This window comes from Ambystoma mexicanum, chromosome 1q (genome assembly GCF_040938575.1).
Source record: "Ambystoma mexicanum isolate Mex_15411 chromosome 1q, UKY_AmexF1_1, whole genome shotgun sequence".
In the NCBI taxonomy this organism is placed as follows: domain Eukaryota; kingdom Metazoa; phylum Chordata; class Amphibia; order Caudata; family Ambystomatidae; genus Ambystoma; species Ambystoma mexicanum.
Genome location: NC_090922.1, coordinates 671,176,048 through 671,194,682, shown reverse-complemented (window position 1 = coordinate 671,194,682; position 18,635 = coordinate 671,176,048). Strand labels below are relative to the sequence as shown.

The window sequence follows — 18,635 nt, the reverse complement described above, 5'->3', positions numbered from 1 at the left end:
AAAGGACTATCCTGAGGGAAATTGGGGAAGCCCCATATTTGCGTAATAAAAGTGGGAGGAACAAGAGAACGTCAGAGCAAGACAAAGGAGTTGCAAACTAGCTGGAGAAGAGAAGTTAGTGACACAGGGAGAACGCTGCTTTGCCTGGCTGCTGGCAACATGCGAGAGGAGGTGCACGGATGGGAGACTAACTGGAGGAGGTCGGGCCCACGCTTCTAAAAACCAACCCCACCATGAAATTGCTTAAGCCACAGTACGCCAAAGACAGACACGGGAAGGTCTGTCTGCCGACAGGAAAAACCGTTGGGAAGAAGAGAGAAAGAAGTAGTGGCGTGAGAGGGCAGAGATACATAAACCCTCTTTTTGCCAATACCACGAATCGACACAGAGGTGTGTCCAACGAAGCAGAGTGTACAGACAGTGAAGCTGTTCTGACTGGAGACCGAAGAGAGCCAAATGCCTACCTCGTGATGCAGTCTTAGTACAATAAAGGTAACAGGGAGAGCGGGTGACTTGGGGAATAGGGTATGTATGACGAGTATATACAAACGCAGATTTGAAAAGGTTCATACTTCCCAGTTCATACTTCCCAGTGAATGGCAAAACAAAAGGAAGAGTGAGCATCATTCAGGGGCTCATCATACTAGTCCCAGTGAATGGCAACACCTTAAGAAGAGTGAGACTCATTCATGGACTCAATCTACTCATCTTAGTGAAGAGATAAATAAAGAATAAACAGGTATTGTGAAGAATAACACATATTCAGAGACTCAGTATAACTATCGTATTGGAGGGCCAAAGACCACCCATAATTATACTGGTTATTGGTTACAGCACACAGATTTCAAGTGAAGAAGCAGTGACCAAGAGCAGATAATAACTGGGAGAGATAGAGTGTAAGCTCATCCCAGTACCAATAAACACAAGTGAGGAATTTGAGGAACCAAGGGAACCAATACAAAAGGGCCTGGAAAGCCCCTTAAAAGAAATGAATGACTTGGTGGGAGAGATGGCAAAAGGCCATCTGAAGATTCTGCATTGAAGAGGACTTTGCTGAAAAGCAACACAGGAGAAAGGGGTCATTCTCATGTAGTTTAGTTGTGTAATATTAGTGGTAGGGTCAGCCTAGGTTTACTTTGGACAGAGGACAGACATTTGTTGTTGACTTCCCCATTGACGACAAGCACCCTAGTTTAGTTGTGTTAGGTAGGTAAACCCATAGAATAGGGAAAGCTAGGAATTTTCTTTATTATTTTCAAATACTCCTTTTTGAGAATGTTCTCCTCCTTCTGGCCTACCACCCCTCTTCTGCTAACTCTTGCTTGAAATCTGCTCTGTGGTTTTAAGAGCATCATGATCTTTTTTCACCTTCTCAAAGGCAATGGGCCTCATTCCGAGGTTCGCGGTAAATCACTGACTTTAACGGCAAGGCGGAAATACTGAATCCGCGTTGGTAGCAGGGCGTAAATAGCACCATATTCCGACCTTGCGGGCACGAGCTTTCCGCCATGCCGGTAAACCCCCTAGCGCCATACCGGTAAAGGGCGCGTCAAACCCCTTACCGACAACAACCGAGACGTAACTAACACCATCGCCCTCCAACTAGTGCGTAAATAGCGGTGCCCGTAATTAACGATGACCGTAAATTACGGGCACCGTTAAATACCGCAAACGGAAATTACGTCATTGAACAGGAACGGGAAGCATCATGGCGGCCATCTTTAAAATCACAATCCATTGCAATCCCCCCCATACAGGACTCGTGGGCATATCGTGCTAGGCAAATTAGACTCCTGAGACAAGCATCATGCCAAAAGCCTTAAAAAAGGGTGCTGCGCGCATCAGGAAGGAGAAATTCTCCCAGGACGAACTCCAGGTACTTGTTGATACTCTGCATGAACATGCAGAGACTGTTTTCAGCAGCGACATGCGCAGGCCCACCATCCTCAGGAAGAAGGAGATATGGGAGCTGGTCTCGCAGAGGGTGAGCGCTGTCGGTAACACCCCCCGCAGCACGACGCATTGCCGCAAACGCTGGGATGACCTCCGTCTGAGGGTGCGGGCCATCCTCTCAGCAAACCGCAATCTGGAGGAGGCCCAGGCTCACCCATGAAAATGATGCCCTGGGAGGAAACATGTGCAGAGATGATGGGCACAGAAGCCATCGAAGGCGTTGGCGATATGGATTGCGGTGATCCTTCATCAGCTGACGCAGGTGAGTGCCATGAGTGTAAACAGTACATGCATCCCTAATGCAAGTCATCGCCAAGGGCAGGTCAAGCAGTCACATCATGTTTGGGCAAACCCCCCCCCCGCCCCCCCCACCCCCCAGGATGATGTCAGGTGCAAGGCTAACACCCATATTGGGCATGCCACACAAAAAGCCGGTCAATGTCAGTCACCACAGTACACCGCCAACATGAGTGACCCTGCCGACAGTATGCTTTTACCATCCAAGCAAAGCTCACAGTCCCACTCAGCACCCAAATGTCACCAAAACGCTGCTATCCCATCGTAATACCATTGTCTGGAAGTAATTCTGACACCCAGATCATTGCTCATGCTGTCTCTCTCTTGCCCCCCACAGGCACCGGTCATGAAAGTGAGGACCAGGAAGGCCCCCGGGCAAGTACCTCCCGGGCCACAGGCAGGGGACAGCACACACCTGCAGCAAGGAAGAAGGCACATGCCACACCACCTGCCCCAGCAACCCCCATGGAGGGTACACAACCCACATCCGCGGCCCTGGACATGCCTGCAGTTCTGCGGGACACATGCCCCACATTGCACCATGAGGAATCAAGTGCGTCAGGGGAGAATGCTGCCATGTGCATCCTCGATGTGCCAGGCAGCACATCACCAAACACCATCAACATCGTGGAGGAGCCCAATGGCTATGTACAGAGCCCAGACACTCCCTCGTACAGCCAGGTTGCCCATAGCGACCCTGGGTCGAGTGACGGCTCAGGGCTCACAGGCGAAGCGGATACACCTGTCTGTCATGTGCCCACTTCCCCTGCAGGAAGTCCTGTAAGTCCTGCAGGCACGACAACACGGAGCCTGCCAACCACATCGCCCACATCGGCTGCAGAAACAGTGCGCTGCCAGCACCTCACGGGCATGATAGAGGAGTTCCTCCGGGACAACCGGGAATCAGGGTCGGTGCTACATAATGACCTTCAGGCCCTGGGCGAGGTCATCAGTAGCAGCACAAACCGCATCTGTGAGATGCTTGGCAGGATTGCTGATGCCCTGGAGGCAGCACCCCCCAGACCACAGCCCCAGCAGGAGGAGCCACCCTCCCAGAGCTCCTCCACGCAGACCAGCCCGGTCCGTAGGTCACTGCGCACGATGCGCCGGAATGGAAGGGATGGCCCAGGCTCTGGCAGTGCCCATTGACCGTGCAGCCACACACATGTGGACAATGCTGCACTGCTGGGAACATTGTGGGGTTGTTGGGGGGGGGTTGAGGGTGTGTGTGGGAGTTGGGTGGGAGGGGGAGGGGGTTGAGGGTGTGTGTGGGAGTTGGGGGGGAGGGGGAGGGGGTTGAGGGTGTGTGTGGGAGTTGGGGGGGAGGGGGAGGGGGTTGAGGGTGTGTGTGGGAGTTGGGGGGGAGGGGGAGGGGGGTGAGGGTGAAGGATCTGTTGTACACGTTTGGACATCATGATACAATACACAGTTTGGTCTATCCTACAATACAGAGTGGACATTCATTATTGTGCATGTGTCTTTTAATGTCTCACAGTGCATGTAGTACATGTATCCCCACACCCAGTGCTCAATGCCCTGTCATCCTCACCCCCTTAGCTGACTTGTGATTCAGAAATATTGCTCGATCAATGCTTGTCGCACGGTACGTCCCTCCCCTGCATCGGCACCATGTTGCTGTTCTGCCATTCCTTCCTCCACCTCCTCCTCCTCCTCCTCATCTGGTGGTAGCAGTCCCACGTCAGGGGGCAGTGGCACGTTCCGACGGATGCACATGTTGTGCAGCATTACACATGCCATGGTGATCTTGGACACCTTCTCGTGGCTGTAGATGAGGGCCCCACCTGACCGGCTGAGGCAACGGAATCGTGCCTTCAGAAGGCCGAAGGCCTGCTTTATGACCACCCGTGTACGGGTATGAAATCTATTATAGTCCTCCTCGTGCCTGTTTTGGGGGTTGCGGACCGGGGTCATGAGCCACGGTTTCAAAGGGTAGCCAGCATCTCCTGCATGAGAGTGGAATGAAGGTAAGTGTTGGTACATTCATGGTGGAGAACTGTGCCAGTCTTACATTGCAGCGGGTGATGACTGGCCATGCACACATGTCCCTGGATACAATCAACCCATTACTGGTCCGGCCATGTGTGCTGGCCAATGGAATGATGGAGGGGGTAGCTTCTCCCTGATGGGTCATGGTGAGCACTCATGTCTTGTTGCATGTGCATCGTTTATGCATGCAGCAGTGTTGGACTGCATTGATTGATGACTTGCATGAGACCTGCTGTAAGGGTGTGTTGGTAGTAGTTGGTAGCATAGCCTTCATTCAGCACTGATCCCTATCATGGTGATTGGCAGCTATCCTATGGAGGTGCCGAACCAGTCACACGCAGTAGGATCCCTGTCAGACTAACCTCTATGCACTCCCATGGATGACTGTCCTTTGTGTTGAGATGCAGGAGTCTGCGACATGGTGCTATTGCATTGCATGGTGCACGATGGCCTTACGGTGTGTTAGGTCCACCGATGTGTGGTGCATGTGTCGTGGTTTTAGGCCAGGGTAACTGTTTGTCAGGTACCATTATGTGTTGGCTTGTATTCACTACTGTGTGGTTAGGTGGTAATGTGGCGTGCCACTTGTCATGGGGCACAGTGTTCTGTGTGGTGCACAACTTACAATAGCGTTGTCATTCCCTCCCGGGTGGTGTATGCATCCCCCCCCCCTTTCCCTCCCGGGTGGTGTATGCACCCCCCCCCCTTTCCCTCCCGGGTGGTGTATGCATCCCCCCACCTTTCCCTCCCGGGTGGTGTATGCATCCCCCCCCTTTCCCTCCCGGGTGGTGTATGCATCCCCCCTTTCCCTCCCGGGTGGTGTATGCATCCCCCCCCTTTCCCTCCCGGGTGGGGTATGCATCTCCCCCACCCCCTTTCGCAATGGGGTATGCTGACAACCCACTCAGAGACCCAATGCACTGCCATGGCCCATCATGGTTACTCACCAAGCAGTCAGGTACGTTGTCCGGCATGTCGGCCCATGTAGCATGGTAGTGTTGAGTTCCGCAGGACCAAGGAGTCATGAGTTGATCCGGGGTACCGAGCATTGCATTGTGTGATGGCCTTACTGGCATTGCACACCATCTGGACGTTGATGGAGTGGTATTGCTTGCGGTTGCGATACGGCACCTCCATGGCATGGGGAACCACCAATTCTACGTGGGTGCAGTCGAGGGCACCTATGCAATTTGGCATGCCTGCAAGTGCATGTAAGGCAGCTTTGGTATCATATATCTCCTGTGGAGTCCGGGGGAGGCATATGTAGTCCCTTCTGTGCTTGAGGAGGGCATCCAGCACTTGGTTGAGTATCCGGGAAAATATTGGCTGTGAAATGCCATGCATGTGCCCCACTGTATGCTGGTAGGTGCCTGTGGCAAGGAAGTGGAGCACGGACACTACCTTTAGTAGAGGGGGGATGGCAGTGCTGATTTCTATGAGGCTCACTATGTCGGTATGTATCAGGGCCACTATGGTGGTTATGGTGTCCCAGTCAAGCCAGTACAGGGTGTGGATCTGCTCTGGTGTGAGGTTGAAGGGGGTGGCTCTGATGCGGGGAATCGGGGGCTGCCGGCGTGGTAATGGTGGCTGCACCGGTAGGGCATGCTGGTCCTGTCTCACCCTCCTTCTCCTCCTGTGTATCCTCTGTGGTGGTTGCTGTTGTTGCTGTTGTCGTAGTTGCTGCCTTGCAAGCAGGGCCTCCAGCTCCAGGAATGCTGCTACAATTGGTATCATCTTGGTGTGGGTGGGGGTGTGCTCCTTTTGTGCTGTGCCAGACTCTATTGCCTCCACCTGTGCTGATTGGGTGCACCTGTTCCTCTTCCAAGCACTGATCAGGGTTGTTAACACCTTCCCCGCGATGCCGGTATTAACGCCATGGCGGTAAGGTACTTTGCGCCCTTGTGGAGGTCGTTATTTCCGTGTTCGCGATGATTGGAATCGGAGATGGTTTACGCCTTCCCGTTATTTACACGATGGTGTGTCGGGCGCGCGACACTGGTCCGCTATTTACGCAATCGTAGTTTACGGTGGCGTAAATAACGGTGTGGCAGGTCAGAATGGACCGTACCGGTAAAGGAAGTCGTTATTCCTTTACCGGCCTCGTTTTTCCCTTAACGCCGGACTCGGAATGACCCCCAATGTTTGCTGCTGTTTCAGACAGTACTGATTCCTCAACCTGCTTGTCCAGAAGGTTGGCTTGTTCCACCCTGAAGCCTGTACCCCGTGGGCTAAGCCTGGCAGGTGCTAACTACTGCACCTGCTATCTGCTTGTCTGAATTGTCTGCATTGTCTAGAGAAGTTTTAATACTGCATTTGCAGTTTGCAGTCCCTTTTGAAAGGCGGGTTGAAGCTCAGCTTGAAAATCCTTCCCTAGAGTTGTAGGTCATCCCCTTGGCATCTATTGTACCTGGCAATGAGTACTGTTGCATTAGCCAAGGGTGCATTCGTATTTTATTAAGTTTAATACACCACTTTCATTAAAGCACTGCATAATTGGTTATGCAAAATCTGGTAAAAAATTCAGCGCAGTGAAATACATGAATAAAGAAAAACTGGAAGTTTAAGAGTCGGTAAGGGAAAAAGAAAGATGCGATTTTAGGAGAGTATGGAAAATATGAGAGCGGGAAGAGTAAACAGGCAAAGGAAGGGCGTTCCAGAATTTGGGGAGAGGAGAGAAAAGGAACAGAAGCGGGAGGAGGCACAGATGCGTTTGGGGACAGAAAAAGGAAAGTGGAATTGAGAAAAGAGGGTGCAAGTAGGGGAGTGAAATGCAGACAAAGATGCGAGAGAGTGATAGACTGAGAGAGAGAGAGAGAAAGGGAGAGAGAGAGAAAATGTCATATAGGCATTTATAGACAGTGCAGAGAAAGCATAACGAAAGACAGGAATCAAAGGGGAGAAGTAAATGGAGAAACAGGAGGATGAGATAGAGGAGTGGGCTGGTAGTAAGAAAAGATGATGAAAAGAAAAGTTGTAGACAGAGCGAAGAGGGGTACGATGAGAGCGGGGAAGACAAACTAGGAGAGTGAAGCAGTAATCGAGGTGGAAATTCTACAGGTGACCCCGAGACCTGCCGCCATAATCTTGTGGCCCACTAGATGCATTTTAAGCATGTATTGAGAGCTATCCATTAGTGGAAGCTGACCAAGCAGAAAACCAGTTCAAAGTCGCTATCTGCCCACGTGTACTCCTGCCCCAGCCTAGGCCTACTTCATAACTACTGTTCTACCCATCCCAGCGCCTGCACCCACGGGCCTACCCATCCCAGCGCCTACACCCATGGGCCTATCTCCTAACCTAGAGTTCCATGATCTCCATCGACTCCTACCCGTCCTCTACCTCTCCAGTTTTGTAAGCTACCCCTGGGCTTGTCTCCTCCTTTCAGGCCAAAGCACCCAAGCGTGCCTGCTGAGGCATCCGGCCTCCGTTGTGTTTGTGTAGCCCAGTCGTAATGGTGGCTAGGTGCACATTTATATTCAGTGACATGTCAGGCACACACAGAGGGGGGAGGGGTTCTTCTCATACTCCAGTCCACCGGTCCTTCGCTCGCACCCGGCCTCCAATGCTGCCTGTACTGTAGTAGCACAGCTTCACACCATCACACCTGGAGTTCTCCTCGCTCGCTCCCTGCCTACACCTTTGAGGAGGATCTGCAAATGTATCTACTGTTTTACAGGCCCATTTTCAAGAGCGTTTTAACTTTTTTGAAGGTTTAGAGCTCAACTGAAAAGGACGGGCGCTTGTTCTCTGGCTATCATGTGCATATATATATATATATAGCACGAAACCTAAAGCTTTTAAAGTGCTATTAGGGCGGGTGGCAGTCAAGGGTGTGGATCATTCTTGCAAAAGTTCTGTTTAAGGTGCATGCAGCCTGCCCTCTGCAAGAAAATTTGTGTAAGCGCTGAGCGCCCATGGTTATGTTGGGGGGTGGGGGTAATTATGTGAGTTAGTGGGGTCCCTAATTCCGGTTCGGGGGAAGCCAAGTGGGGGGTATAGTGTCGATTACTGATAACTCCTAGTAGGGTGGAGGTTGGGGGGATAGAGAGGCATCCCTATTAAGGGTGGGTTTAGCGTGCCTCATAGATTGGGTAGGTGACGGCTCTGGGTCATAGCATGGGTTGGAGCGGGCGGGCCCAATGCCCATGGGACAGAGGGGAGAGTAGTGTGGGCCAAAACATGAGGTAGGCAGCATACTGTGTTGGGCGGAGTGGGCACCATTGTCGAGGGGCTGCATAGTTTGAGATGGGCACTGCCCCTCCGTTGTTTGGGTAGAAGCAGGAAGGGACTCTTTGGGTCAGACAGTCAGACTGCATGTGCACGCACTGAGATCCCATCCTATACACCACTGCTGCCACAGCCACTTCAAGGAGCTCTGCTCCAGGCCCTAACATAACAACCCAGGCCGCACCCACGGACTGTCGAGCATTAAGCAATCTATCTATCCTCACCACTCCTCTCTTTCCACCGACCAACGCAGGGCAGCCTCTCTGAACTCCTAAGTATCCTGCCGTGGCCCACTACTAAAGCAATCTATTTGCACGCACCTGAAAATACTGCCGTGCTGCAAGCCTCGCCAGTCATCGTCGTCGGCACAGAATAGCACTCAGCCAGCAGAGCAATGCACTCTGAGGCCAGCGGGTGGCGGCTGCAGCCTGCGCTGGCCCCTGTACCTGCGCAATCATGTGTGCAGTGCAGCATGTGATGCGAGCAGGCAGGCAGCGAGCGCACACAGACAGTAGGGCCGCAGCCGGGCACGTGCGGTTCCACCACGGGCGCTGCCCCTCAAAATGCACAGGCGCGAGCCCGGCCCATAGTCGGCCCACCCAGGGCAGAAAAGTAATGTGCAGCCAGTGTGATGTGAACCATCCAGGCTGGCGCTGGAAGTTTGTTTGGCCCTCATAATTGTATGTATCCTTCCGCTCAAAACCAAAGAAGCCCTATGCCCTGAGGCTTACAGAGGAAACACCTGGTGTCCCGGTGGGCTAGTCCAGCCCTGGTTCTATTCATTAACTTTCCACTAATATGGTCTCCTGAGATAAGCCCAGACACCTCAAGTCTCTGGCCCTGCTGCCCGGGTTACTTAGGTTTAAAAAGAATAGCCAAGAAAATACCTCTAGGGTCCGCAGCATATGGAAAGCACTTCCTTCTACCCTCCAGGCAGGTATCCTGTATTCTTCCCCTACACCACTCTTTAGGGTAGCAATGAGTACCCTTATCTGGGCAATGTGCACTTGACTCTCAAGAGATACAATTAGCTTAAGTGCTAAATATTTATTTTCATCAACCTTGACCTCCCGCCATCAACCCCATTACCGAGGACTGTCTAGGACTTGCTGCGACTAGTTTACTCCCGGGACACCGTGAGCTTAGCGCATACTTTAACTTGAGCACTGGTTCATCAGCAATGCAACCATTGGCCGTACTGTGATAGCTGTCTCCCGTCCACCTATGGCACTCTGGCTCCCCCATCCCACTGCTGGCACTCTCAAGAGGACCATGGTTAAATGTAATCACAAAATAACTTTAAAAGGCCATGCAGCGTTGGGAAATGTGTGATGAATGGCCGCCAGGTAAATGGTGCTCATCGGGCGCTACATGGTTAAGGCATCTAAGCTAAAAGTTCCCATCATACTGTTTTGCAAATGTTTTCTTGTGGAGGACGTAGTCCTCTTTAAAATGGATGGTAACCATCCAGCACTTATTAGCCCTAAAGCGTTCAATCGCTAAATGTTAGATCACTCACTGCTATCCTGTGATACCCAACAATAGCTCTGAGCATGCTTCAATTAGTACAAAGGTTACAAATCCTGACAATATAGGAATGTTGTGCCCTAGCAAATTTGAAATTGTTAAAAAAAAGTTCTTGGATAACTGTTTTTAATTCATGGAAAACAATGATTATTTTTTAGCTGAACTTGTGGAAGGTTATATTCCAACCAAGTACGCAAGTATACAAAAAATGGATAGTAATATTTTGACTTCAGGGTTTTGTCTGTGGCTTAGATCCTTCGTTTTGCGCTTGATCGATGTAATGTTGCATGGCACAGTGTTTCTTTGTGCCTCCTGTGTGTGTTCTTGCATTGTGCTCTCACAATGCATACAGCCCTCCACAACTCTTACTAAATTATTAGCAAGGAATTCATTAAACCAACATATATTGAGCACTAATTTGATCCTTTCGTGGCATTTTAAACAGTGTTTTGTTCGGTTCAGTTTTGCTGCAGGGTCGTTTTCTGGTCTTTTTATTCCAGGCTCGGTCTCGTTGTCTGCCATGTGAATAGGTGGGTGCCATTTCATCGGCACTGTATGCATGTGTGCGTATCTATGCATTGCGGGCTGCCAGCTCTGGTGGGACTTGCTTACCGCATATTAGTGTTGGCCCGTATACATATTTGTATTATGCTCGGAAACCTGCTTTATTTTTCATTAGTCATATTAGTATTATTGCTAGCTGGAAACAGCAGCATCGCACGTACTATTTTGCATTACACTGTAGCTGATATGACAATGCAAAGAATGGCTCAACACTGATTGAAGTGCAAGACGGTGAGGATTTACGAGGGTGGTGTGTGCAGTGGATGTTGCGATTTACACTCAAGCTGGTACCGAAATTGGAGGATTAACACTTAAAAAGTACATCAAGAACACGAACATGCAAATCTTATAATTGTTAGAGTTGATATAGCTGTGTTGTGCTTGCAAAATCACTGAGAAACAGAGATTGCAGGACGAAAAATACACAGCACACATTTCAGAAAGACGGCATACAGTTTAAGTTTGCGCTTGGGTGAAAGTTAGTTCATCAGACTGATGTAGGCAGGTCTAGAGGAGACGGCAGAAGCCTACAAAGATCTTTGTAATTAACACTCCCCCCGCCCACATTTACAACTGGGGTTCACCAGCTAAGTCCCTCACGTCTTGTCCTGCGAATTGCTCACTGTGAAATTACCCATCAATAATTCACGTACCCTAACAGCACATTTAATTTATAGCCCTCCTGGTCCCACCGGATCCTTCGAGGAAGACATCACAACTATACTATCTGCAAATACCAAACCGACCTCGCAGGTTCTAGGGCTAGGAGACTTTAACCTCGGTTTCAATTACCTCAATGACCCACAGCCTTGGCAGTGTCGAATATCCTTACTGAACTAGGTCTTACGCAAAGAGTCAATCAGCCCAAGCAAACAAAAGGCAGAAACGAAGACTGGGTGGCTGATCTTAATTGTGAGACAACAATTACCTCCATCGAACCTCAGACATCGACAGACCATTATTTACTGACCTTCACTATACAAGCAAATATACCGCCTACCAAGACCAACCTGATAGCTCCTCCACGCCTCACCAGGAACAAACGGAACATTACAGTAGACAAGCTAATCCTTCACCTTCTCACCCCATCTTAAACCCTCTGCCTGCCACGTCTGACCCAGCCATCCTAGTAGATTTATATAATTCTAACATAACACACGCCTTATATATTATCGCCCCGCTCAAGATGCGCAAAAGTAAACCTAGAGCCCACCTGAATTCTTGGTTTACACCCCAACTAAAAGCCTTGCAAGCAGAAAAAATGCAAGCGGAAATCTTGTAGAAAAATCTCACTACTGAGGCTAATAAAAGTAACCTACTGAAAATCACAGCAATTAACAAAGCTGAAATACTACAAACCAAACGTGAGACATACAATGACAGGATCAACAAATCCAGTTCTAGTACCAAAGAACTCTTTGTTATCCTAAGAGAAATGGAAGCCGCTATCCCCCACCTGCACCAAGGATAAAACTTGTTGCACTAATATCCAAAAAATTCTGTCCAACTAAATCTCCCTCCTCCAAAATAAAATATCAGAAAAAAAGGTGAACCTTCCGAAAGCAGGCACCCATCATAGTGCCCCAGATCACACTTCCAAACCCCACCAGCGCTTCAAATGTGCCCAGGTTACTACACAAGAGGTGGAAAAGAGCATTGCCTCGTTCAAACCATTGAGATGCCAGGAAGATACTGGCCCAGCTCAGATCATTAAAGAAGCTGCCAGAGACCTGGCTCCGTTTACTACCACATTAATCAATGCCTCATTTCGTACATGCATGGTCCCTACCAACTTGAAAGATGCATGCGTCTTACCGCTTTAAAAAAAAACCTCTTTGGACCACCCTACTATCCCAACTAACTGTAGACCAATTACAACAGTCCCGTTCCTATTAAACATAACAGACAAAGGGCCTGATCACGACCTGGGCGTTACCGCTGGTGGTATTACCGCTGGCGGTAATACCCCTAACGCTGAACTCCCCAGCGCTAATAGCGCCGGATCACGAGTTCGGCGGTAAAGTAATTCCCCATTCCCCATTGAGCCCATTCGGGAAGGCCCCATTCCCCATTGGGCTCAATGGGGAAAATTCGCGCTCTTACCGCCGGTGGATTTCCCGCCAGCGGTAATAGCACGAATTTTTGGCGGATTTCCCCCCAGCTAAGAGCTGGGGCGAAATCCGCCGAAGTCCTGATTTGCCGGACCCTTAAATCCGGCGGTAATAGCGCTACCGCCGGATTTAAGGGTTACCGCCGAGGTCGTGATGAGGCCCAAAGCATCTTACCTCCCGATACAATCGTACCTGGAGACTAACAATCTCTTAGGGCTTCGGCCATCTGGTTTCAGACCACTTCATGGCAGAGAAACAGCCTTGATAGATTTGAAGAACCAAATCGATGAACTTAAAGACAATATGGAACTCGCCCTCTTACTCCTACTAGACCTATCAGCCACTTTTGATTTGGTGTATCATAAAGTGCTCTGCAGACACCTATACACTGCAGCTCATTTCTCCCAGGAAGCCTCAGCCTGCATCCAATCGTTTCTGAATATCAGGTCTATGAGAGTTTTCTCACCCTCGGCCTCTGCAGACCCTACACCAATAACATACGGAGTACCACAAGGATACTGCGTACCTCCCACAATGTACAATGTCTTCACTAAGCCTCTGTTTGATGACTTTGACCATCTGGGTGTCACCTACATTGACTATGCAGATGACACCCAGATCCTCATACCACTTACTGGAGACTATGATACTGACCTGGCCTTAGTGAACAAAACCTATTCAATCATTCAGGCCTGAATGGCCGCACATGGCCTGTGCCTGATTGATGATAAAACGGAGCTCCTGCTTCTGGGAGCACAGGCTAACCTTAACAAACTTAGTAACAAATACCTATCTTTCAACATCGACAGTATCAACATTAAAGTGATAAAGGAAGTAAAAACCTTAGGTTTGTACCTAGACTCATCTCTTATGTTAGCAAGTGAATGCTACTGCGTCAGCGACATCTTAAACCTGTAAGCTGATCCAGGCTGAAAACCTTTCCTATCTACAGAGAGTTACATCACTCTAGCAAGAGCTTTAATTCTTTCGAAACTCGATCAATGCAATGCTCTATACCTAGATGCTAGCAAACACATTGTCCACAAACTTCAAATACTGCAAAATAATCCACTTAGAATGGCCCTAAGTATTCCTAGAAGACAACCTATCTCAGAGATTAGGCAAAAGAACAATTGGCTCTCAATCAATGACAGATTTCAGTTCAAAACTGTCTCCCTTACCCACAAATGCCTAAACAACTCTGCCCCCCAATATCTAATGGAAATAATGGTCAAGAAATATGCAGCACGCCCCACAAGGACAGACAACTTCTTCTGTCTAACAGTCCCCAGATTTAATCTGAAAACAGTAGGGGGTAGCAGTTTTCCTGTAGTGGCCACCCAGTTATTTATGGAACTCCCTCCCTACTGAGCTGAGAGCAGACCAGTCTTGCTTCAGTTTTAGGAAAAATACCAAAATCTGGCTATTTTCTAAGGACTCATGATGATCTTTAGGACATATTAATGTTTCTTTCTGCTTTGTAAACCTGCTTGCTTGACTCACCTTTGTATTATACTGTCTGTTTCCTTGCTGTATTCATGGATTCCTTGACTGAAACTATCCGGCGTGAAAAATTGAAATTGAAATTTACCTGTAAATGCGCCCAGATACCTCATGGTTCGGAGCGCAATATAAATAAACAAATTAACAAACAAACCAAATGGGTCTGACAGGGCTCTGGGGAATGAAAGGATGGTGGTTGCAAGAGGTGGGGGAAGGGGCGGAAGACATAATGCCAGTCTGGATTTGAAGGAGATGGGACAGAGAGCCAGCCGGCTTTCCCCCTTGCTCACCCACCCACCGGCATCATGCACTCCTCCTGGTGTGCATTAACACAAGTTGATTGAATCTAACTCATGCCCCCTCGTATTCCCCCACTGATAGCACTTCATGGGCTTTCATCTCTGAAAACTTCTCGTCTTCCGGTCAACTGGAACCAGTTTTACATAACTCACAGCCTATCTATGGGTTCATCGACCAGAGTGGGGCATGGGGATGTTGGGTTTGTGGCAAACACACACAAAGTAAAAAGAAGGAAATGCATATCAGATGAAAACCAGATTGAGCAGATGCGCCTATTCTGGTAACTTGATGGTAGTACGATTCGATAACACACCTTTGCATCTGACCTAGGCTGCATCTGACCTAGGCTGATTAGGGCATGGCCATATAGAGCTGGAGCGCAGCAATCCAAAGCCAAACCAGTGGTGTAACTGGCGATATCATAAGGGCCCTACTTCATCACTCACTCTATTTGTTAGCTTTGGCATGTATTTATTGCTTCGAAAAACCACATCACCACCCAATGAAAATTTATATCTGGCCCTTGCGTTCCTTTGCTCTCTCCTACGCAACAAAAACAACTTCCACCTTTTTGACCGTTCCATTCTTGGATTAGGCCTCTGATTAAAGATTGGCTTGGAAGTACCTGAAGTACCATCCAAGAAACGTATGCAATAATTTCAATGGATGCAGCGAATCTATTAAGCCGACAACTCTACCAGGATTGCCCGGGCACGCACTCGAGCCCCTCACACATCCAACACTACTGACTATTTAATTCATTGCTCTCCAAAACTGCCTTGGAACCAAATTACTCATGCTATCTCCACACCTATATCTACTGGCCTAGTAGGATCGTTGTCTGTTCTCCCCTTGTTCCACCCCCTGCCTCGTCGCGCCTTGAAACACTTGTGTATAGGCGCGTTACAAATGCCATATCATATCATATCATACTCCATAATGTTCTCCAGAAGCCAACCCATATACGATGGATTGACACGCATCCAGCCTTACACAAAACTCTTCCCTTTCCCCAATATCATTCTCTTCCCACTCTCCCCTCTTGCATTCATTACTTTACTTGCAGATTTAAGTTCTGGAGCACCCTGGGCGGGGTACGTCATGGACAAGGATCAGGCGCTTTCAAACTACTACAGTGGTGATTGGGTGCAGTATAGAAGCAGAGTAACATAATATAACATAGGACGGTTGTCTCCACAATCACAAGCTGCTCAATTGAGGTGTCATTAGCTGGTCTTACATCCATGCTCCACGTTTTAGAAGGCCACATCACCTCCATCCATTTCTCTACTAGCCAATACTGCATTCCCTTATTTTTTTTTAAAGTGAGGACTTATTATCATTTTTTTTAACCGCTTCTGTATTATCCCTCCTTTGCCTGTAGCTCCCTCATTTTCTGTGGCTACCATGGAAAGAGAAACAGGGTTATTTCAAGAGCTCCCATTGCTCTTTTCTTGGTGCCCATCTTGCGTTGAATGTTTTTTTTGGGGGGGGGGGGGGTAAATCGTTTTGCAATATTCGCATGAACCTTCCCCCAAAAAAAAAAAAAAAATTGGCACTCCAGGTATTTTGCTAGGATCCTTATGGCAATAATTACCTTGGAGCCAGACCGTGATGGCACCGCAGCACTCTGCAACGGTGCCCGCTTCCTTTAGGCCACTACCTACGGCAGGCAGCCCATTAGCAGCCAGTGCTGCGTGCTGGAGTTTATCATTTCCGACTCAATGATTCTAAGGATCGGTTTCTTGACGTGCATATCAGGATTTAGAGTGGCCTATCAACATCTACTGTGAGATAGCTTAGCCGGCAAACCGTCATGATTGATGGACACTACTTGATCCCAAAGTACCCTGGCCATATTCCCAGGCAGTGACCGAGTATTGTTTTAATTCCAACTGATTTTGGGTCATCTCAACTTTGAAATCACGTAGGATTTGTTGAAATATTCTGCACGCTGCCCTTTTGGTTCATGCAGGTTTCTCTCGTGTATGTCTGAGGTGAAAATGGATGGGAAAGTTGGGAATACCCAGAAGTAGGTCAACACTGTTGGTAGCAATTCTGCACTTCAGTCCTTTTTCCTCCAGGGAATTCCAATCCTTGTTCTAATCGGACATTCATTGTGTTCAAAAATAATGTCGTCACAGGTAAACAATGTAATTACATATTATTACTCTGAAAACAAAATGCAGCAAGCACCCAGTGTTGGGTGTTTTCATCTAATAGCCTTCAGAGTGCGCGCTTGATGTGTTACCTGGTTGAGGTGTAACAAGAACTTCTCAAGGCAGTAGAAGCAGCAAGAACAGCCCTTGGCCATGCATCGCGCGCACGAGTCCTCCTGGCAAAAGATAAAGACATGCAAATTAGTGCTTTCCAAAAGGAAGAGTACAGAAACAAGTGCTTCCTTCCAAGGAGCAGGCGTAGCTATTTGGCTGTAATATATGAGGGATTGATGGGTTGAAAAGTCATTCTTGCACAGAAAACGGAACATTTTACGACACAAAAGCAACTGGTCGGCCAACAGCTGCTTGTAGTTTACACTGCACGGGCCAATAACCCCGAGGACGCTGGCCGGCTTCAGGAAATAACAGGAAACACGTTTAGACATTTACAGAGTTTGGAAATGAAGCAGTTGCTGCAGTTCGGCCAAGTTTGCTCATCTTACTTGTCCGACAGAACTGCCGGTGTCCAACCTCACACCCAACTTCCCAGAGAATACAAGTATATTAATGCCAGTGGAAAATACATCAGTCAGTAACACTTTCCCACAAGGTGGAAAGTGCACACGTCGATGCCAGCTGCACACCTTCCAAGTCACGTCTTCGTTCAGTTACACGTGTTTGGAAACAGACACAAACTACAAAACATGCACACGGGACCCAGATGAGTCAGAGAATGGACGCAACTTGCCAGGAGTTCAACACCGAGGCGCTACTGTACTTTGGACATTTCACGTGTATTTAATAAAACATCGTTTCTTAGGTGGTACTTAAGTAAATGGACAAACAGAGCATCGCTTCATCTACCTTAAGCAAAAACAAAAACTAAATGGGAAACGGGTAGAAGAAGGCTACAGAGGAGTTCAAACAGCAGGTGTGTGAAAGGGACAGACACAGGGGAAAGTGACCATCTGTTGATGACCTTTATACTGTGAACAATGTTTCTAGATTTCTTTGGGCGCCAAGCAGCCAAAACTGCCACGGCGCCAAATGGAGAATTCTAAAAGCATATATAGACAGGCATGTGGAGTAACATGACAGGATTTATACAGAGTTCTAAAAGTCAGCATTTGACAATTTGTTAAACACGAGGCCAAAATGTGCATTTGCAAAGCACATGCGGCCTAGTTAACTATCTAAACAAAATAAACTCAACGGTGCAACATGAAAGATTTTCATTACGGAGAAGAGCATTTGGAAAACGTGTTTTATCCAAGTATACTAGTTATGAGGCAAATGTGCCAAAGAGTTCATGAGAAGCACAGCTGAAACACTTCACAGCACAAACAGGGATCATCAGAAAAAAATCCCCACACAAATGCATACACTACTCCACATCATTAATACAAACTCTCAGAAATCCCAAAGCACAACAGGAACACTGCCAATATCGTCACACAAAAAAGGGAGCCGGATGATGTAGTGAGCAGCTGTGCCAGGCAATTGTGAACCAACATTGCAGTGAAAGTGACTGTTCAGTGGGAAAGCAGTAGTTGCAGCCAGTGACTATGTCAAACAGATTTAGATTCTAGGTGCAGCAGAAAGCAGCTGCACGGAGGCTGTGCTCCCCTGAGAGCTGCCTGCATGGTCCGCCCGTCGTCCACCCTTCTCTTGCTGAGCTGCAGTTCCCTTTCCTTTGCTCCAGCAGGGCATCAGCCCTAGGCTACAGGGGTGTTCAGATTACAAAAGAGCTACCCTTCTGGCAACGGAGACGGGAGTTCAGCAGGTGCCTTTTTACAGGATCTTGTACTTGTGGGTCAGTACGAATTCTTTTTCCGAAGAGAACCAATAGTAACTGATGGGGTGAAATGAAAACCCTAAAATACTATGGGAGGAAAGTGCAGAGCCTCTTGGGAGATGCGAGTCTGGCAGTGGAGCCGAATGGATATGAGAAAGAGCACAAATGGAGAATAGAAACAGCACAAGAATA

The 18,635-nt window shown here is 48.5% G+C and overlaps 1 protein-coding gene across 1 annotated transcript in view; it reads right to left on the bottom strand.

The window, feature by feature from the left end:
• SLC44A3 (solute carrier family 44 member 3) overlaps positions 1-18,635 on the bottom strand; it is an 826,819-nt gene that overhangs the window by 69,601 nt on the left and 738,583 nt on the right. Inside the window, exon 12 of the mRNA XM_069641271.1 lies at positions 16,741-16,824. Coding sequence (XP_069497372.1) covers positions 16,741-16,824 — 84 coding nt within the window. The remainder of the gene's footprint in view (positions 1-16,740; positions 16,825-18,635) is intronic.